The following is a 22858-nucleotide window of genomic DNA, read 5'->3' as shown; positions in this document are numbered from 1 at the left end:
TATAAACAAGTACAATCCCCTAAGGGGACAATTCTCCAATATCTATCAAAATTCAAACAGACCCAGCCACTTCACACTAATAGAAATTTAAGGTAATTCACATGGAAAGAAAGATAGACATACAAAAGTTGCCACTGTGACATTGCTTTTAATATAATAGCATATGATTGGAAATGATCTCAAGAAGCACTGATAGGGGAGTGGTTAAATTATGATAAATATATGCATTTTATATGCTATATAAAATGTTAAAAATTCTACACAACCATTTACTAGAAAAAAGTTGACTTTTCAATATTTCCGTAAAAAGATGTTCAAGATATAGTAAGTGAAAAACGAAGTGCAAATGAGCTTATATAGTTGTGTTAAATAAAATGTAGAGATACATTGCTATGGACTGAATGTTTATGTCCCCCCAAACTTGTATGTTGAGGCCTACAACCCCAGTGTGATGGAACTAGGGTGTAGGGCCTTAAGAACCACCATGAATGGAATTAGTGCCCTATGAGACTCTCTCTCTCTCTCTCTCTCTCTCTCTCTCTCTGTCTCTCCCTCATTCATTTCCTCCCTCACTCTACCATGTGAGTATACAAAAAAAAAGACAAAGAGCCTCTGCAAACCAGGAAGAGGTGCCTCACCAGACACTGCATCTGCTGGTGCCTTGATCTTAGGCTTGTCTCCAGAACCATGAAAAATAAATTTCTCTTGTTTACGCCACCAGTCTATGGTATTTTGTCATAGCAACCTGTGATGGTTAATTTTGGGTGTCAACTTCACTGGATTAAGGCATACCTAGAGAACTGGTAAAGCATTATTTTGGGGTATGTATATGACTGTGTTTCCAGAGGAGATTAGCATGTGACTCTGAGCAAATTAAATGGGGAAGATCTGCCCTCAATATGGGCAGACACTATCCAATTGCCTGGGGTCTTGGATAGGAAAAAAACAGAGGAAAAGGATTTCCTGTCTCTCCTGGAGCTAGGACACACTCTTCTCCTCCCGCCTCTGGACATCAGGACCCCAGGCTCTCCAGCCTTGGGACTCCAGGACTTACAAAAGCAGTCCCCACTATGTTCTCAGGCCTTTTCACTTAGACTGAGCCAAGGTACTGATGCTGCAGGGACTCCAGCTTACAGACAGCCTATTGCAGGACGTCTCAGCCACCAAGATCATGTGAGCCAATTCCTCTAATAAATCTCCTATCTAATCTATCTAACATATTTATCTATCTATCATCTATCTATCCATCCATCCTATTAGTTTTCTCTGGAGAACCCTAAGACACAACCCTAAGACATATATACTTGAACATGCATAGAAAATATTCCAGAAGGCAGTTGCAAATGGTTGTCTCTGAGGAGAGAGTTTTATCTTTCATGGTATACTCTATTTTATTGTTTGACACTTTTTTACAATATGCATGCATTGATTTTTTTTTCTTTATTAGCTTCCTTCTCAAAGAATTACACAGAGCAAGGTGATAAAAGGGTGATTAAAAAACAAAAAGAGGATGCCAGAGAGGAGCATAATTAATGCACTGGCTGGAAGCTGCCATTCCTTGTTCTGTCCAAAAACTGGTTTGAGGAGATAGGCTAACCTCTTTTGCAACTCTTTCTCTGTACCTCAGAAACAGAAACAATAGTAATAATACACAAGTTTATTTTAGTTTGTAATTTTGAACCCTTCATCTATTGTGATCATTTATTTCATAAACATATGTCATATATTTGAACCTTTTCCAACTTAGTGCCTTAGGCTTACCTAGCTAACAAAAATAGTGAGCCCAGACTTGCATGTGAGAGGGTAGTTGTATTCGACATTAACAAATGTCTGATTCTAAGCCTTGAAGCCACCATGTTGCAAGACCAAACACGACCCACAGAACACAAACACTACCACACTGGGGCAGGAGCCAATAATCTTGAGAAAGTTTGCCTGCTGTAACTAAGCCTAACAGCCTGACCTATGAGCCAATGTGCTTTATATCAATTTTCTAAAACCAAGAAATATTATTAAGAAACTAGCTACTTCTAGTAAACTTAACGGTTTCCCAATTCAAACCCTTGGATACAACTTCCATAAAATACCAATAAAAATATTATATATAATCACTCCTTTTTCACTAAACTATTATTACTGCTAGCCTTATTGTTTATACATCCATTAAATTTAATCATTGATTCTACATTTATGGTCTTCCTCTACCCTGTCATTTCACCAAATCCATACGCAGTAAGTTCTCTACCACTTTGAAGCTGTACATTTTTATGAGAAAAAATAAATCCCACGATATAAAATTGCTTTTCAAAAAGTTACTTTTAAAAAGCCATCCTAGAATGTCTTTATTCTTAGAGACATTCTAGGATGGCTTTTTAAAGATCCGTGCTCAACTACTCACTGGTGATGCGTCATAATAGCTGCGATTTACTTTGCATGCTACAGAAAAAATATGATAAAATGTTAATAATCATTGAATTCTGGTGGCAAGAATATGAGCGTTCGTGGCACTTTTTTTTAGCTTTTCTCTATATTTGAACATTTTCATAAAAGTCAAAAAATGTTAATACATGCCATCCTATTGGTATAAAAAAATAACTTTTCCCAAGTAGACAAGCACAATGAGATAATATGATGACTAAAAGGTAGGGCGGGACAGGCAATCAACTGTACTGAAGAACAACCTAGTTCTAGATTTAAAGTCTTTTTGAGTTCTCAATTCATAGTTGTTGCTGAATCTTGGTTACTTGTTGCTTGTTTACATGCTGAATGAAAATGTTTCTACCATCAGAATAGCTTAATCATAAGGTAATTCTTCTGATAATAAATTATTAGGAAGCCCCATACAAGGACAGATATTCTTCATTAGTGATTTCTTGTTCAAGGTAACTTATGGTTGACTTTTATTTGTTGTAAAGGAATATAACACAACACTCACCATTCCTGTTAGCTAAGTAACCCTAAGGAAATGAGTTGGGAAGGATGAAATATGTTTGTTAAATAAATGTTTGCGATAGATGTCGCAAAGTTCAAAGTATAAACTTCAATTTCTCACTGTATTTTATGATTATCATTCCCATTTCTTTAAAGAAAGAGTGGCAAAATGTCTTGTTATGGTATTATTAAATTTCCTTCCTAACCAGCATCCCAACCTTCTGTTCTTCGGAAAAGTCATCATGTTAAAATAGTTGTTTTCTTAATAGATTAAGTTTACCAAAATTACATTCTATTTGCTGCAGGATAAGTCATGGTTGGGAGGACACGAGGAATGGGTTTCCTCATACTGCGCTGGTAGGGATGTCAATTGGTATAATTCTTCTTGAAAGGTTTTCAATGCATTTATCAAAATTTTAACTCTGCACATTCTCTGATCCAGCAATTCTACTTCTTTATGTCAGTTTAGGGAAAAATACCTAAATACAAAGAAGTCTGTATAGGAATGAAGTTACTGCATTGTTTCCTATAGCATTTATGGAAAAGCCGTTAAATCAACTAGGAAACACCCACATAACTAGGGGATGCTGTGCCACCACATTAAAAAGAAAATGGCTCTACATTCACCAACATTGGAAAATCCCCAAGACATGGCCTTACGTGGAAAAAAGACAAATAAGTTTCAGAGCAAGACTCAGAATATACCATTCATATTTTCTTTTGTTTTTTGAGAGACATGATCTCTCTGTGTTGATCAAGCTGGAGTACAGATTCACAGGTGCAATCATAGCTCACTGCAGCTTTCAACTCCTGGCCTCAAACAGTCCTCCTGCCTCAGCCTCTTGAGTAGCTGGGACTACAGGTGCGTGCCACCACACCTGGCATCATTCATGTTTTAAACAAACTTTATCTTTCCATATACATACATATGTAGGCAAATCATTGAAAAAGGTCCAAAAGGACATGTATATCAACTATTAATACTGGACACATCAGGGAAGAAAGTGAGATAGAAGAAACAGTGAAAATGGAGAACTGGCTGTGTGTTTTTTTTATTTTTTTATTTTTTTCGTGTATTGGGAGTTTCCTAATGAGACTATAGACATATCATTAGTAATTTTTAAAATAACTGTTAAATCAAGAGGTATCATATTCTAAATATTTCAAACACAATTTTGTAGCATTAATCATGTTAGATATTGAAACATTTTTTAATCCACAAATTAAAATTAATGCCCTAGAAACTAACAAACGGTTACTGCTGACACAATAATGCACTAAGATTTATTATATATTGTGTCATTACATTTCTAAGAAAACTGAAAAGAATTCAGAATTTCCATTTAAAACTAGCCTGAAAAAACAATCATCTTAAACATGAATAATTTGGAAGAATGTTGTTGTGCCCTTTTTGTAGCGATATTAGGACTTAGTAAAGTGATTATAAAACTGAAAAAAATGCAAACTGAGATAGCAGCACAATAAAAGGGTAAATTTTTTTAAGATTACAGAAACATTAAGAACAAAAGAAAAAATTTAAACAAACGAGTGAAAAGATACATGGTAGGCAGGTGTGAAAAAAATTAATAAAACCACATGGAAAAAACTAATAATATTAAAATGATTATAGACAAGATGATAGACATGAAAGGCAGACAAAGGAAATCTAACATATGTATAACTGATATTCCTGGAGAAGGATAAAAGGAACAAAAGATAGATCCAAAGACAGAACAAAAAGCTTAAATAAGAAAAATTGAGATGAAAAGATATATGTTTTTAAGGTGAGCATAATGTTTCAAATGCAAGCACTGCAAATTTTAAAGACATTATTTGCAAAACAAAGTATTCCAATGTCACAAACCAATACTTTGTGTTCAAAATATCTGGTTTTTTCAAATCCAAAGTATCGGATACCTTTGTTTCCATTGTCTCAAATGACAAATTGAGTGAGACCATCTATATTCAAGGAACAAGATCCAGTTTGTCAACAAACTTATACACCTATCCTATTTAACATCCTTAATTTATCTTTTAAAAAGAAAAAGATGTAAAGATACTGTATTTTTGTCTCTTTACTAGCGCCTATCCTTATAAAACAGTATATTAATCAAATAAGGTGGAAAAGAAAATGGATGTTCTGACTATGGCCTTTCTCTTACTTTCTCACATTCTGACATCCTCTTCCCATTCCTTTTTCAGTAATTTCTTTATTAAATTCGATGGCCAAAATACCAATCAGATTTTGTACATAAACACACACACACATATCTAAGCATGAGCACAGACTTAACACAAAGAGAAGAAAGAAGGTTCTATTGGTAATGACAAGTACCAGAGCTTCTGTCGTCCTCTATAAGGAACCTACTATTCCTTAAGTGGAATAGTGAGTTTTGCTGCATAAATTAGGCCTTTCCTCTTCATACTGCAAACGGTTTTTAAAGCTTCTGGGGTACCAGTAATGTTCTGATCCTTGATCTCGGTTCTGATTAATGAACACATGGTGTATTCACTTTGCTGTGATAATTCAATGAGCTGTACAAGAAGGTATACTTTTATGCGTGTTTCAGTATGAATGCTATACAGGGAGATTAAAAAGTCTGCTTTAGAAAAAAACATAGCATTTTTCTAACAATGCCATAGGAACATTTGCTAAGCAAGTTTGAGTGCTGGGGTTTAGAGCTAATACCCACTAGGGTATAATGGTGACTGAGTCAGCGTTTCTCCAAGATGGAATTTTAAGCCCAACTCAGGAATCTATGCTCCCTTTCATTGTGCACACATGGGTCAATCAGCGTCTGCACTCACACTCTCATCTACATCTCTCCCTCTCTCCACAGATTCGAACTGGGCCTCAGAAACAAAAAGACTATGTTCGACTTTACCCGCAAAGATAAGTGTAACCTCTTCTCAACACCCAAAATACATAATCATATACTATTTACTTACTTTGGCAGTTCTCATTCAGAGCAGCAGCCGGACTCTTAGGTTGGCTTTTAAAGTAAGGTGGAAGTTTCTAGCAGCTAAGCACATTCAATTTAGAAAAGCTTTAGACAATCTGAAAGGAAAGAAATTCCTTATATTTGACCCCTGAATAAAGAATTAGTTATTGGCTGGAAAGTGGAATGGCGATTGATGGAGAGAGCGGCTACCCAGGTCTGGTTCTGCTTTAAATGCAGTATTTTTGTCTCATCTTTAACTCTGACAAAGGGGGAAACAGCTTACCAAAAAATAAACAGTTGTTTTAAATTGTGGAACCACAATAACTCAAATTTATTTCCTTTTTAGAAATCAGAAAAACAGCCTAAAACCATGACGTTATCTTTGAGAACAGAAAGAACATTTATTTTATGCTATTACATAGTTTTTAAATGCCAAAAAACTAAAAAGTAGTATGTAATAAATAACATTAAAAGAGTAGCAAAAGTTGAGGTGAAAGCTCTTATTATATATGCAAGTGGATTTGCCCCAAATTCATTATTACCCTGGGAAATGTGAGAACAACAGACCATCTGGTAACCAGGGCTCAGGGCCAAAAGGTAAAAGGGATCCCCTTCCCAATGAGGAGATTCCTTTTACCCAGGACATTTTTAAGACAGAGTAGGTTCTGGCAAAGAGGGGAAGGTAAGAAGATGTGAAAGCACTAGGCAAATAGGATTCAGCAGTCAAATAAGCGGTAAGCCACGGTCCTAAATTGGTTTACTTGCCTTCTGCCCAATCTTAGATGGCTTGACACTAACCAGGTGTGGACAGCCTGGGGCAGGGACATCACAGGTATTGACACTGGTAAGCCTGTTTGCCTGCTTAGAGACCCACAGCTAACGCCTGCCTCTGAGGGAGGCAGCCTTGGGAGGAGCTGGAATTTCCTAGCACTGTTCTCATTAAACTCTAAGATATAGTTTACTGGCATGTTTATTTCAGGAGCCTCATTCTTCCAAATAAACTATACCTAATGCTAGCAAAAGTAAGCTTCACACATTGTAAAACTCAAAACTATGAACATAAAACACATACACAAAACCACTTGACTGCCTGAACCCTCCTTAGAAATCCTGTCTGGTTAACAACCACCACCTGCATATCTGTTTTTGTTCTCTCCCTAGTCCCTTTGCAATTCTGCAAGCAGCCATTTAAGTGTGGGAGCTTAACAAGCAAGACTTAACACACACTGGGTGAAGGTAGAAGGAAAACAAAAAAGTTTATGGTCTCAGTAACACAGGCATGCTAAGGATGAATTAGCACACCAGGAACTGACCCTGGCTATCTACAGACACAGTTCTGCCCTCAGAAGCTCCAACCCACACTTAATGGGGAGCCTTTTAATCACCTTTTTAAAAAGCCATGAAATGTGGCACAGGGACAGTGGGGGCAGGCAACACCCCTCAGTCACCAAGGAAGCTTCTTCCCACAAACACTCTAAGTCACCCTTAGGGCGAGATAGAGAAGCCATTTCTTATGGTGCAATCATAGTTCATTGCAGCCTGGACCTCCTGAGCTCAAGCGATCCTCCCATCTCAGCCTCTGGGGTAGCTGGGGCTCCAGGTGCATACCACCATGCCCAGCTAATTTTTTTTCTTTTCTTTTTTTTTTTTTTTTTTTGGTAGAGTTGGCAGGGTCTCACTAGGTTGCTCAGGTTGGTCTCAAACTCCCAGGCTCAAGCAGTCCTCCCAAAGTGCTGAGATTACAGGCATGAGTTACTGTCCTGACCTCAGGATGGGTTTAATAGGCTGAGCAGTCAGGTAGAGTGACCAGCTGTTTCAATTTTCCCTGAAATGGCATTTCCTGAGACAATCTCAAATCAGGATGAAATGGTTACTCTATAATGGCACTGCCAGGGTTCCAGGTCAGCCAGGCTCTGCCAGGACCTGAGTGAGTGGCAGAGCACAAGTCACTTCATTCATCTCTTTAGGCTGCGTATCTTCATATCCAAAGTGGGAGGTGGAGTAGTATTTTTATCTCTGCCAGTATTTCTCAAAGTGTGGTCTTCTGGTCACCTGTGCCATGAAAGTGTCTGACAGTGGTATTGCAGTTGTGGGGGTGGGCAGGAACAGTGTACCCTGGTAGGGAGGAGTATTTTATCACTTCTATCAATTCTGTGTTAATAACTGGCTTCACATGGTGCCAATAAAAGACTTTTAACCAATTTTTTTTTAATTCTCTACAGCTAATACATCACCTTACTGTGTGTACCCAAAGCAGATCACTCTGACCATTCCCCACTTCAGGACACCACTGTTGTCTGACCCACAGTGGACTTGTAGATCTCTGAATCAGTAAGTTTCAATTTCCATTTTCAGTAGAAAGTCTATGACCCTAAATGATGACTGAATTAAAACAGGGGCAATTTTTGGTAATTTGTCGTTATACAACATTGTGGTTTCATCTTAGCCTTACTTCCTCATTTAATAGACAACCCACCACAAATGTCCTCTTTCATCACCCTAATATGTCTCTAACAAAGCCTTAAGAAATGAGCAGGTTTGTTAAATTATTTACATGGCTAACTACTTACAAATTATATTTAAACTATGCAGAGCTGGAAAAGTGCCTATAGTTGAAAGCAGGTGCAAATTCCTTCTGAACTAATTTAGTCAGGCTAGGTTCGTCACATTCACACCAATGGAAGTTCCAATTTGGGGGTGCAGGTTTATTTCTCTTAAAGAAAAAAAATACATACATATATTATTTTCAGCTAATTTTGAATGTTTCCATTTTCATAAATGTGATCCCAATGTCACTAGACTGAATTTCTTTTTTCTTAAGGATCAAATTAAGATAATCCACTAGGCTTAAAATTCTGAAAGAAATCAATAAATGTCTGTCTTGAGGCTGTCCTATTTCTGGGAGGCTCTTATTAGGAAAAATGTTTCTGAGCTGTCTAAATATTAATGTACACCCTCAGCAAAGTGCATTACATGAGTGTGAAGTGGACAAAGCCCCATTCTTCACTTAGCTGCTAGGGGTGTTTTCTGCCAGCTACAAGAAGAAGAATCAACATCTTCCTCAGAGGAAAAAAAGAGACAGAAGGGAAAAGAGAATAGGGAAAGTAAAACTCTGTACACAGACAGCCCTAACTAGGGAAAATGGGGATCTATGCAGGAATGAGGTCTATGGTACATGTCTGTGATGTAAAGGTAAGGCCAGTGAAGTCCCATTTCTGAAAATAAGAGTTCCAACAAACACTCAGAAAGTGATTGTGTGTGTGAATAAACCTGAAGAACAAGTAATCACTATTTCACTGAGCTAGGCATTGCCCTAAACACAATGCAAACATTATCTCATTTAATCCTCACAGCAACCCTATGAGTTTCAGATGAAAACTGAGCTTGCAGAGGTTAAGTAATTTGCCCCTAGACCAGTAGCTTGCAAGTGGCAGGGCCAAAACACAGCCCAGGTCTTAAGTCAATATAAATGCCAAACTTGATGTGTGCCCTTACCAGTGGTCAAATACCCAATCAATTTTCCCTTGAGACTGCGTGCAATAAACAACTATCACTGGGGCTAGACCAGGGGAAGTAGGTGGAGATATCTGCATATCACTGAAAGGCAGCTTCCAGAGAAAACTCCACCCAGAGGGAGACCATCTTTGGGGTTGGGGTCTCTCTCCAAAGGCACAGAAGCCAGAGCACAGGCCAGGCTCTCAGTGGCACACAGCGGCCCCCCACTTGTTTAACACTCCACCATTAGAAATGGTTTTCCACAGGTCCCCAGTATACAACCCACATCATTAACTGTTGAGAAGAAAAGGCTTAAAAGCATCCTCCTCCCTAAACCGGCACAATGCTGAAAAGATTGGGGTTTCAGGGCCTGTCTAAAACTCTAAATATTTACTCTTCAACAGAACAAGTAAATCCTCCAGGTCCAGCATCAACTGTGTAAACAGGCCCTACTGCTTCCACAAGTTGTACCATGACCCCATGTCCTTGGGCCCCCCCACACATATACCCATTTATTTTATTTTAGAAAATCAAATTACAGAACAGTATTTCTCAAGCAGGTACTAAATACTGTACTCTGGTATCAATTATTTTCTACACAACGTGTATTTTTAAGAACCAGGTTTCACTGAATCCCCTTATGTACATTTTTGCAGAGAGTGCTCAATACTGCAAAGTGGCATATTCTCCATTTTACAAGAGAGGACACCAAATTTGAGAGAATATGTTGTCTATTACTGCACAGGTGATAAACAGCACTGTTTGAATTTAAACCTGAATTCTGTAATCTTTCTGATATCCCACCCATTTTCCTTTCAATTCTAGCTAGAAATAAATATACATGTCTATTAATTGCAATAGATATACAAAAGAGCAACACAATTTAAATATACTGTTATCAAGTCTATCCATGCAAAGAGGTACACACACCCACTGACATACAAAGCCCTTTTAGTCTCCCATTTTCCATAATGCCCAAATGACTGATTGCTTCATTCTCAGTTTTTCTTCACTCAAGCTATTGTGTGCAAAACTGCCACTGCTTAAACCACTAAGTCACTTTATTCTGCTTTGAAATGGTGAGCTATTAAAACAAGATCTACAGAGCCACTTAGACTAGCTGGCAGCTTTTACTCTGATACTTGCCAAACTGTGTCCCTGGACAAGATTTTAGATGGTTTTCTAAACACCCTCCCCCACTCTTAACTCTATGCTGCTCCTCTTCTCTCAGACTTCCCTGTGTCTTTAAGAAAGGGTCTGTATCAGTAATAATAAGAAAGGAGGAAGTGACAAAGGAAGAAGAGAGGGAAGGAAGGTGGGGGAGGAATCGAGGAAAAGAAAGAAAGAAAATACAATCTTAATCACAGCTTCAGGAGAGCAACGGTAGCTTTGTAACCTGAAAACCTCAAAGATAAGATGTGACATTTATGTAGACAATGGCGAGTTACAAACAAATGTTATTCTTAGGTCACTGTGTGCAAAAGGTTACCTAGTGAAGGAATGCATCTCTCCTGCAATTAAAAACCATTTGTGTATCTCTAACCTCAACCTTGTCAAAAACAAGCCCCACAACCAAATTCTAAGTTATAATAGTAAAAGCGAAAGTAGGAATAGAAGGCAGGAGTGGTCCAAGAGAAGCCCACTTTGAAGACCAGTAGAGAGAAAATGGAAGTTCTCCTTTAAAAGAAGAAAGAAGAAAAACAGCACTGCCCAAAACATTCTTACAGATGAATTACGGAAAACAGTATTTTGTACAATGACCAAACATTAAACTTCAAAAACTACTGTTGAATAATATGTACCTGACTGCTTCTAATCAGATTGTTTTTATAATATGCAGCATTTGAGAAATATCATCTTTAAATACTCAAGTGTTTGAATCATTTGCTTGTAAAATGCATGGAAAATTCAACTGAAAGCTAGGGAGGAAGGTGAAATCTGATCTTCACTCACCCAGAGCTTCCATAGGATATACCTGTGGCCTAGGCTGCTAAGGAGAGTTTTATCTCATTATCCTGGTTTGCTTTAAATGGATTGTGTACTTACCAGGGTGACTTGACTTTAATCCTAGGCTCCTCTGAAACTATGCAATGTGCTTTTCTACAGACACTTTGCTCTCCTCTTCTACACATGCAGCCAGTTTACTATTATTAAGTTGTCATATTAACAAATGGACTTGAAATGATATGCTCAGTTCAAGTGCCTTCTAAAAAAAACGGGATACTTAAGAGCTCTCTGGGTTTAAAACCTTCCTTCTATCACCCCTCGCCTCCCACCCACCTCTGCCAGACGATTCTGGAAAGAAGAGGTGCTCTCCTATATTTGAGGGGAATTAAGCAGTTTAAAAAAAAAAAAAAAGCAGTGCTTGATGAAACTGAGATAAACAGAACTGGGATGATGTTCCTAACTAGAAAAATGTCAAGCCAAGAAAATGAAGGCAGTAATTTCTAGTGACCTTTCAAGTCAGCAAATCTTCTATTTTTTTTAATTGTGGTAAAATACACATAGCATAACACTTACCATCATAACCATTTTTAAGTGCACTGTTCTATGTCATTAAGTACATTCACATTGTTGTGCAACCAGGACCACCATGCAGGACTCTTTCCATCTTGCAAAACTGAAACTCTGCACCAACCTCCAGCACCTGGCAGTCATCACTCCACTACCTGTGTCTATGAATCTGACTACTCTAGGTACCTTATATAAGTAGGATCCTACAGTATTTGTCTTTTTGTGACTGTCTTATTTCACTAAGCATGTCTTCAAAGCTCATTCATGCTGTAGCAGAAATTCCTTCCTTTTTAAAGATGAATAATATTCTATTGTATGTTGCTATGGTCTGAATGTTTGTGTCCCCCCAAAATTCACGTTGAAACCTAATAACTAAGTGTGATGGTGTTAGGAGGTGGGGCCTGTGGGAGGTGATTAGGTCACAAGGGTTGAACCCTCATGAATAGGATTAGTGACCTTAGTGAAGTGGCCCCAGAGCCACCTTGCCCCTTCCGTGATGTGAGAATACAGTAAGAAAGTGCCATCTGTGACCCAGAAAGTGGGCCCTAACCAGATAGTAAATCTGTTCACACCTTGATCTTGGACTCTCCAGCCTCCAAAACTGTGAGCAATAAATTTCTCTTGCTTATGAATTATCCAGTCTACGGTATTTTGTTGTACCAGCCCAAACAAATGGAGACATATGTATATGCCACATTTTGTTTAGCTGTTCATATATCAATAGACACTTGGGTTGCTCCCACCTTTTGGCCATTGTGAATGATGAACATGGGTGTACAAATATATCTTTGAGACCCTGACTTCAAATCGTTTGGGTGTACACCCCTAGAGGTAAAATTGCTGTATCATATGGCAATTCTATTTTTAATTTTTCGAGGAACCTCCATAGCAGTTGCACCATTTTACATTCCCACCAACAGTGCACAACAGATCCAATTTGTCCTAACCCTAGCCAACACGTGTTATTCTGTTTGTTTCTTTGTTTTGACAGCAGCCATCCTAATGCGTATCTCATAGTGGTTTTGATTTGTAGTTCCCTAGTGATTAGTCTAATAATAAGTCTTTTTTTGTTTGTTTGGTTTTTTTGACATGGGGTCTCACTCACCCAGAATTTAGATAATCCATTACAGGAGTAAAGTAGTTTTTTTTTTTTTTTAGTTTAGGCTCTATCCCTCTTTCCCTCATAAAGACCCATTCAATCTTGATGCCTCAGTCTTCCTCCCAGCCCTTTCTCTCTGCCTCACTCTCCACAATAAAGTGTTCATATCAGTCACTTCATCATCCTCTTGAGTGTATTCCTTCCACTATTTAAAATCTGAGAAGCTCCCTTCCTGATGATGGTGACTTAGCATGTGGGGAAGAGTCGGGAGGAAGAAATAAATAAAAGAGTATAAGGCCAGGTGCAGTGGCTTATGCCTCTAATCCCAGCACTTTGGGAGGCCAAGGCGAGCAGGTCACTTGAGATCAAGAGTTCGAAACTAGCCCGGCCAACATGGTGAATCCCCATCTCTATTAAAAATATATAATCCCAGCTACTTGGGGGGCTGAGGCATGAGAATCGCTTGAACCTGGGAGTCAGAGGTTGCAGTAGCTGAGATCACACCACTGCACTCCAGTCTGGGGTACAGAGTGAGACCCTTGTCACACACACACACACAAAAAGTATAAATATGTGACCAGAGAAATAGACCACGATAAGACCACTCCACATTAAGAAGTAAGAAAAAACCTGAAGCCCACCAATTTCTTACAGAAAAAAGATAAAAACTACATCTCCTCATCCCCATATGAAAATATACCTGAATTCACAGAAAATTAAATACCAATTATTAATATTTGAAATAAGTTTATCATAAGCAATATAAGAACACACATTATAACAGTAACATTTTTTTCAATTCAAAGCAAAAAAATTTTTTGTTTTGAGACAGGATCTTGGTCTGGCGCCCAGATTGGAGTGCAGTGGCGTGATCTCAGCTCACTACAACCTCCACTTCCCAAGCTCGAGTGATCCTCCCACCTCAGCCTCCCAGGTAGCTAGGACTACAGGTGAGCAACACCACACATAGTTAATTTTTGTATTTTTTTGTAGAGACGGGGTTTTGCCATGTTGCCGCAGCTGGTCTCAAATTCCTGGGCTCAAGCAATCCAACCTCCTCAGCCTCCCAAAGTGCTGGGATTACAGGCATGAGCCACTGTGCTCAGCCTCCAGATTTTTTCCAATGATAATAATCTGTATTCTGATAAGGAAATACGAATGGGTATAATCTTTCTGGACAACAATTTGGCAATTTGTATCCATCAAGAACACTAAAATATTTATCCTTTTGGGCTCAGAAATGCCACCTCTAGGAAACATTCCTTAGAAAATCATCAAGAATTAAAAGACTTATATAAACTGGAAATGCCCTAAATATCCAACAAAAATATGAACACTGGTTAAGTAAATTATGGTATAACCATAGTGTAGAATAGCGTATAGTCATTAAAAATATTTTTGAATAAGTTCAATTACATGGAAAGTATTCAGATTATATCATTAAATGGCAAAAGGCTAAATATAAAACCATATATATACAGTATGATTTAATGATATTTACTTTAAAATAGGAGACACCAAAATTGTTAGATCAAGAAACCTAGTTCCAAATTCCTACACTGCTATTTTAAGTTATATAAAGTTAAGTGTATTTCCTAAATTCTCAATCCTAAATTTCATCCATAAAATGGGGAAAAATTAGTATCCACCTTACAGGGCCTGACAGAGGATTAAATAAAGTAAACCATGTAAAGTAATAAACTCATTAAGGAATAAATATTAGTTGTTACTATTGTTTTCAAAATTTTAAAAGTTGTTCATTAAAAATGGCAGTCATTCAAAATAGTCAAACATCAAACAAAATAAATGGTAAGCACCAAGTCATAGCTTCAGACCATGCACCCAATCATCCACAGCATTAGTAACAAGAAACCCCAAAAAGACATTGCAACAATCACCCTGACCGGCTGCAGTGACTCACACATGTAATCCCAGTGCTTTGGGAGGTCGAAATGGGAGGATCACTTGAGGCCAGGAGACCAGCCTGGACAACAAAGCAAGACCCCATCTCTACCAAAAAAAAAAACTAAAAATTAGCCAGGCATGGTGGCACCCACCTGTAGTCCTAGCTGCTGGGAGGATGAGGTAGGAGGGTTGTTGGAGCCTCAAGGCTGTAGTGAGCTAAGGTTATGGCACTGCACTCAAGCCTGGACAATGGAGTGAAGCCCTGTCCCAAAAAACAAGTAAGTAAATAAAAGAATCATCGTTTTGTGTTCAATCATGCTACAGTATAGATGTCAATAAAGATTATGGTGTCAGGAAAGAGAGACCAAAAAAAACTTATGAAATCATTTTTAAAAGGTGGCCAGGGGGAAGAAACCAAAGAATAAAATCTTAAGAATAAAGATTCTCAAGGCATTGCTAATATGAAAGGATCACTGTGCTATACGAGGTGATCCTGTTTACCTTTAAAAAAAACGAAATGAAAAAATGGTTCCTAAGAAAAATTAAGTGACACAACTAGACATACAATCTGGAACCCCAGTATTCTGACTCAAAAGTGTTTAAGAAATTAATCAAAAGAAGATAAGCAAGGAAAAAAAATAATAAAATTTTGAGAGTCCCGAATATGTAAGAAATAAATAAAAAATCTGGTTTCACCTGGTGATAAGAGGAAGAAATGTAAGTGTATGCAATAACATTTGAAATTTTTAATATACAACATGGGCCTAGGTTCTAGTGTTCACCAACAAGGTTTAATCAGGTTAGTAAAATACAAGAGGGCAGCCTGAGGATGGTGCAGCAATGTCTGACAAAGCCATGGGACTGGTATGCTGATGGAGGAAACTCACCTGAAATCCCATTTTCCCTCTGCTGCCACCTGTCCTTCCCCATCACAGAAGAGCAACCACTTCTGACACACTTTACAACTAGGAATCCAAGAGAAAACTAGCCCTGTCCATAGAGAATTCAAATATTTTCAACAGAGAAGTCATAAGTGAACTCAGGGTATTAATTTCATAATCCTAGATGACATTACATCATTGTGATAATTTAAAGTTATCTCACCTACCTCCTCCACCATTCTAAGGCACTGCCCCTTAACAGTAATGTTATGCCTTTTACCCATAAATTAACCTATAACAAATAGCCAAACTACTTCACTGTGTAAATTCAAAACTTTTTATTTTACTAGATGAGAAAACTGTACTAAGTTCTGCAAAGAATGCCAACCCTCTGATTTTAGGTTGTTCTCCAACAAAACATCCGCTGTCATTCAGAAACTATGAGAAGCTATTTATGTCTGCAGACCACTTTTTTTTTTTTTTTTTTTTTTTTGAGACAGGGTCTCACTCTGTTGCCCAGGCTGGAGTGTAGTAGTGCAATCACAGCTCACTGCAGCCTCAGCCTCCCTGGGCCCATGTGATCCTCCCACATAAGCCACTGCACCCGGCCTGAAGCCCACACTTGCCTCACACACTAGTCTCTGGCAAAGCAGGTATCCATAGTTTTAATGTGAATATTGCCATATAACTTAACAAGCTAAATAAGGAACACTTATAGGGTTAAACATCCAGCACTGATTGCATGAGAAAACCATGGTTGTATGCAAGTTGTTCCCAGTCTTTTAAAATATATCAGATCAGTCTCTTCATTACAAGGTACACTATAGGAACACTGAGGAACAAATTCCTTCAGTAATGAACCTCACCTGACACCCCCACTGTTTCCTAGTAGTCATTCACTCACTCCCCTCCTTTCCCCCTAAGTACCAGCAACCAGGAACACGCTCTCACACTCTCTCTCTCGCTCTCTCAACTATCCTAGAAGTCCTCACCCAAGGCTAGTGGACAATAAATCTAAAAGAAAAAGCCTGCTGGCCAGACATTCCCTCAGACACAACTGAGACCCTGTCGTTTCTTGAAGGTTTGGGACAGCAGATCATTCTTGGGCTGAGTGAGTGAAGCCAGACTTTGCTGTCAGCCTCCCAAAGGATGACACTCCTCACATAGCCTAGCATTTTGAGAGCCAGTCTGGCAGGAATTAGCTTCTCATTCTTACCCAGTCATCACAAGAGGTGCCAGGCCTACTCTGGGTTCTACCTAAAAGAGGTCTAAGGAAACGGAACAACTGCTTTCTCTATAGAATCTTTGTTGGTTATTCTGAAATACTGTAGCTTTTTGGAGCATAAATGATAACAGCCCAAATGATTCTTTTGACTCAAAACACAGCTGAAAAATACAAGAAACAAAACCATTGACTACAATATTTCTGTGGAAAAAAAAAATCTCTTGACCAGGTGCAGGGGCTCACACCTATAATCCCAGCACTTTGGGAGGCCAAGGTGGGCGGGTCACTTGAGCCCAGGAGTTTGAGACAAGCCTGGGAAACATAGGGAGACCCCATCTCTACAAAAAATTACAAAAAATTAGCTAGGCCTGGTAGCATGCACCTGTGGTCCTAGCTACTCATGAGGCTGAGATGAGAGGACTGCTTGAGCCCAGGAGGTGGAGTTTGCAGTGAGCCATGATCATGCCACTGCACTCCAGCCTGGGTGATGGAGGGAGAACATGTCTTAAAAAAAAAGAAAAGAAAAAAAAAGACATTCAGCTGCTTCAAAGTTTCATCAGATAATAATTAGTAATCTTCAAGCACAGACGATCCACAGGAATCAAAGAATCAGGAGGGTGAAAACAATAAGTTACAAAGGCCATTTGCCTCAACACATAAATGAGAAAATAAACAGAGATAAATTAGGAGGCTGCCCCAGTGTAAGTTTTGACTAGAATTTGAGTGTTCTGATTCCCGATCTATACTTCCTGCATCTCTCCTAAATCCACAGCATTAAAGTTAACATTTGTAACAATAACCCAAAGAATTTTTATTTCTAAAGAGATTCAGCACAATTTCCACATTTATAAATACCACAGCAAAACACATTTTTGAAAAAGTGAAGTTGGAAGAAGCATTTATTATAGTTCCTGAGAATGGCTTACTGAATCTAAACAAGCATTAAATCAAGAAAATTCATCAAATAGATGACAATGCTATATTATTAATAAATAACATTTTGTTCTTTGTGATCAAGTTAACATAATATAACGGTATACAATTTTTATTCTAAGAGAAACAGCCCAGTTGGGGGGAAAAAAAAAACCCACATACTTTACTCTGTCAATCAATTGGTCGCTACAGTGGTCCTGGTCCTTACCCGGAGTTAAGTATGGTATAAAGGCTATGCTAAAAACCACCAAGCTTTGAGATCTTCACAGACTCAGCCAAAAGTCATTGACCTTAGGCTGCCCCATTTTTTACCAACCATGCTGGGCTTCCATATTGCTGTCCATATGCTGTCATAAAGTGACATGTTCTGGTTACCAATGCCTCCACTATCAACACCACAACAGCCAGGATGAAAACAAAAAGAAAGGACTGTTTAACTGGGCAAAGCCCATTTCAGTCAATTCTCTGATGTTTCTCTTCGTAGAGAGAAATACCTAAGACTGAAAAGAAGGCATTCAAATTCACGATTTTAGCCTCAACAAGGACATTACTGACTTCACTTAATGTAAAATAAAGACTTGGATAATCGGGTATTTCTTAGGTATGGTCTCAGCTTTGAAATAAATGACAAAGCATACAAAGAGAAGAATCTTGAGAGAATTATTCCTATTACAAAAGCATTTCATTCTACAAAGGGATTCACAACAGGCTTTTAAAATCATCGTATACATTATAGAATACTGCAAAAGAAAAGGATGTATATACAATATGCTAGAAGGCCATTGAATGTGAGTTGTAGCAGTGATGATACTGAATGGTTCTGTTTTATTGATTCAGGCCCTTGATGGATGCTACTGAGATGAAGGTCACAGGTTGGATCCCAGAATGTGTCATTTAGTTTTGAGAAGAGGAGTAACATGCAGAACTTCTAACTCTAGATACAACTAAATTGTGGATTTTCAGAGAATTGAGAAGGTCTGAATGGTTAAAGACAGAGCTATCATAGGAAGAAACAAAGTAGACAGTCTTCCAAAAGTCAGTAGCATTCTGTGACATATGTGCCATATTGGATTATTATTCTGAACATTAACCGTAAACTTTCACTTTCCATACAGGCCATTAAATCTCTTCTATTTAGATCAATGGCCTGAAGGAAACTGACCAACTCACTTTATATCAATATGAGGACATTTGCTGGGACTGACTATTGAAAGCAGCTCACCCCTCTATGTAAACTGTAAGTCGAGTCATGGGATTATGGAAAAAAAGAAAATAAAAAATGTTTAGAAAGAGGAAAAATGAACTTCCAGTTTTCAACTATCACATTAGTGTTTATCTTTTTAAAGGCAGAGACAATCTAAGTACAAAGCCATCTCCATTCTAACAACTTAATTTTTTTAAACACAGTGAACAGCCTGGAATCAGCATAGAGAAGGAGGATGTCAGAAAATTCAGCTTTTTGTGCACAGATCATGCTTTTGTTCTCCAACACATAAGACTGCACATCTCTTTCAAATGCATTATCTATCTAAAAGTGAGCCCAGCCAGAATTTATCAGACACAATTTATCAGAATTCAGCAATTGTGTGTAGATCCCCTACTATGTGCCAACATAGAGCAAACCTGCTATCCCTGAGTCTGCTTGTTTTTGGAGAGCCTGCAAAACTGTATAGAGTTCATATTTTCTGTAACCAAACATTTGCTCTAGAGGTAACTCTACACCTGCAAACACACCCACTTTTTCACAGCACTGCTGTGACTTTTTTGATCCTTTTTTGTATAGGATCAATGACACATCTGTATTAGATTCCAATAATTTAAACATAGGTCTTTAAGTCTGTTGCTTTGTGCATGTCAATTTCTGCAGGCGAACAGCTGACTTCGTTTTCAAGCAACAATACTGTCCGGTGAAAAATACACCTTCCTGAGACAAAAGATACTTTTTGTCCCCATGAAGCTTTGTTGCCTCGTCCAGCAGCAAATGACTCAAAAGACGCGTTCTGCCACCCTCAACAGTGGTTTTCAGGCAAAGAGGAACAGCAAATGAGGTACCAGCAAAAGCTTAAGAAACAAAACCAAGGTGAGTTGAAGGCGGGGAAGAAAGGCGGAGTGGAAGCGAGAAATGCAATCTAAACTCTACTTTATGATCTAAGAAATTCAGCCTTTACTGATGAATTGGGCAGAGGAAGGGGAGGGTACAAGAAAGGGGAAGACAATATTTTCTGTTACGAAAAAAAAAAGTGTGCTGCTGTCCTGGTTTTCTTTCAGTAGCACCCAGAGAATGCATGGCAGGCACAATCTAGTTTCGCGACGAAAACGAATTCCATGAGAATAACACAAGTTTGTATGTGACACAATGGAGATATCCAACCAAACCGAGGAACTATACAATTGCATGACAATTCCTCAAAATTTTAAGTGCCTTCGAGTACCAAAAAAGAAGTTTATGATTATTCACAGGACAGGGTTATTAGTTTAATATCACCATTTTGCAGGATGTGGACCCGTCCTGTCATATCCTCTTTTAAAGAAACCGCTAATAACCTGAAATGCTATTATCCCCTATTTGCCAGGACTGTGGGCCTGATAGTTTCACGGATAAAAACCAAACAGCGACCAGAAGCCAGGAAGTCCCTGGCGAATTCTTTTGAAGCACAACCCCTACAATCCGTATGCCGGAGCATAAAGATTGAAGTGTGCGCGGTTCCTCCTCCCTCCGGGCCGCGCGTCCGGAACGTTCCTGGCCGTCAGGTGGGTGGCGCGGGCCCCGGCGGGAAGCCCTGCCTGGCAGCCTTGCGTGGCGCGCCGGCGGAGAGGGGCGAGCCCCGCGGAATGCGGCGGGTCCCAAGCCCGACCACCGCTCACCTTTGTTCGCCTGCCCTTGCCGGGAGGAGAGCAGGGCCCAGGAGGAGGGTAGGGGGCGACCCTAACGCTCCGCGGCTCCTCCCCGGCGCCCGGGAGGAAATCCGTGGCAAGCCAGACCCTTTCTGGCTCCCAGAAAGCCAGCGGGGCAGGGGGGTCAGCAACCCCTCCCCGAATACAAAGGTTGGGAGGCGTGAACGCGAGCGTTGGGGGCGCGGGGGCGTGCGCCAGAGAGCGCGCGAGTGTGTGCGCGCGTGTGTGTGCGCAGGGGGAGGGGAGGAGGGGCTTCAGCCCTTCTTACCTCTCGAAGATGAGCCGCACCATGAAGATACAGAAGGCCAGGGGAAAAGCGAGATAGAGGTCCTCAGCCTGCGGGAAGGTGGCCTCCTCCGTGTTCTTCAGGTCCGCCCAGGTGACATTGTGCGGGAGCCAAAACCTCTCGTTCCAAAACCAGGCTAAGATCCCTGCCATCTTGCTTTGTCCACTCCTGTCCTGCGGCACCCGCAGCCCGCCAAGCTCTCCACCGCGCAGGGCGCCCGGGGATGCGCGCCCGGCTGGCCCCGAGCCTGTGCCGCTGCCGCCGCCGCTGCTCCCGCCCGCCGCCGCCGCCTCCTCCGCGGCCGCTGCTCTCGAAGGCTCGCGGCGAGCCCCGGTTCTCTCCTCCCTCTGGCCGCGCTGGGGAAAGGGGCCGCCTTGCCCGTCACATGGCAGCTCGGGCCGCCCGCCCTGATTGGTTCGTCTTCGCGTCAAACAGCGAGGCACACACGCGGCCAACTCGCCCACGCCCGGAGGGCAGGGCGCAGTCGCTGCGCCCTGGGCGCAGGGGCACCGCTCCGGGGAGTGTCGCCCGCCCCTGCTCTCACCGCTCTTTCGCTTTGCGCTTAGGGCGACGACCTGAAGTCGACCCCCCAAATCCGCCCTAGCCCCCTGGCTGGCTCGCACATGCTCAGAACGCTGGCTCCTGCCCCGCTGGGGTTTCAGGGCTCTCAGTCCTCTTCCCGTGCGCCCGGAGGCGGTGGGTCAGCAGGTAGGGGCTGCCGCCAAGCTTCAGAACCAGCCCTGCTCCAGGAGGACAGCAAAAAAAAAAAGGGGGGGGGGGGGGGTAGGGGCAAAGAGCAAAGGAGGAAGTGGGAGGGAAAGGATCCTCCACTCCCGCGCTTGGAGAGGCAGGGTGAAAAATCAGGAACTGAGGCAGGATGGTTTGGCAAGAGCCTTCTGCCTCTGCCCCACGCCTGCCTTTCCCCAATCTTTGACTTTCCGGCCTTTTATACTGCCGCTTCTCATCAAAGTAGCTCCCCCAGGGAACAAGCCCCCCTATATTGATTTATGAGGTGGTACAAAAAATTAGGCACTTAATTTCTATTTGATTATTAATTGCTACTTGATGACGATGATGATGATGATGATGATGATGATAGCAACTGCAGCGTTCTGTAAAACCACCCCTCTCAACTAACCTCTCTGAAAAGGCTGCTAGACCACATTTTGACCTGGCACATCATGAGAACCTCCACTGTGCTACTCGGCAGGCTCATTATTTCTGCCTTTTGAATCTGAAACCTTTAAGGCATTAGGCCTGTGAGGCCTAACCCAGGCACCTTCCCTCCCGCAATGCATTTCCCCATTGATACAGAAGCCATGTGTGAATTCATTCCATGGCCCATGTATACATGGTTCTGAGGCATTTTTGTTCATTTTTCTCACATTCATTTTCTGCCTGGTGCTGCCAGTAGGCTATACTAAACCTTTCCAGTGGGCATATAACCGCACACAGACACACACACACACACACACACACAGAGTTTCTTTTACTCTTCCTTCCCCTCTTTCCACTCTATCTCTTGAAAGTGAAACTGAAGAATGGCCTATACTGGTGCTTCCAATTTCTCTCCCCTCATTTTCTTTTGAACTTCCATTTGGACATTTGCCTCCTCTGCTGCAGTGAAACTGCCCAAGGTCACCTGTGATCTTCATGCTGCTAAACACAAAGGTCAGTTCTTATCTTAGTCCAGGCTGCTTAGACTAGGTGGCTTAAACAGCAGAATTTGTTCCTCACGGTTCTGGAGGCAGG

The 22858-nt window shown here is 40.5% G+C and overlaps 1 protein-coding gene across 2 annotated transcripts in view; it reads right to left on the bottom strand.

Moving 5' to 3' along the window:
• Positions 1 to 21528, bottom strand: part of CERS6 (ceramide synthase 6) — a 322839-nt gene extending 301311 nt beyond the window's left edge. Inside the window, exon 1 of one of the 2 annotated variants that reach the window (XM_004032744.5) lies at positions 21089 to 21528. In XM_004032744.5, coding sequence (XP_004032792.2) covers positions 21089 to 21258 — 170 coding nt within the window. In that variant the 5' untranslated portion in view covers positions 21259 to 21528. The remainder of the gene's footprint in view (positions 1 to 21088) is intronic. The other variant, XM_019022614.4, reaches the window with a different exon arrangement.
• Between the last annotated feature and the right edge of the window lie 1330 nt (positions 21529 to 22858).

The sequence above is a fragment of the Gorilla gorilla genome, chromosome 11, assembly GCF_029281585.2.
Source record: "Gorilla gorilla gorilla isolate KB3781 chromosome 11, NHGRI_mGorGor1-v2.1_pri, whole genome shotgun sequence".
Lineage (NCBI taxonomy): Eukaryota > Metazoa > Chordata > Mammalia > Primates > Hominidae > Gorilla > Gorilla gorilla.
Note: the sequence above shows the minus strand (reverse complement) of the source record. Positions and strands in the feature narration are given on the sequence as shown.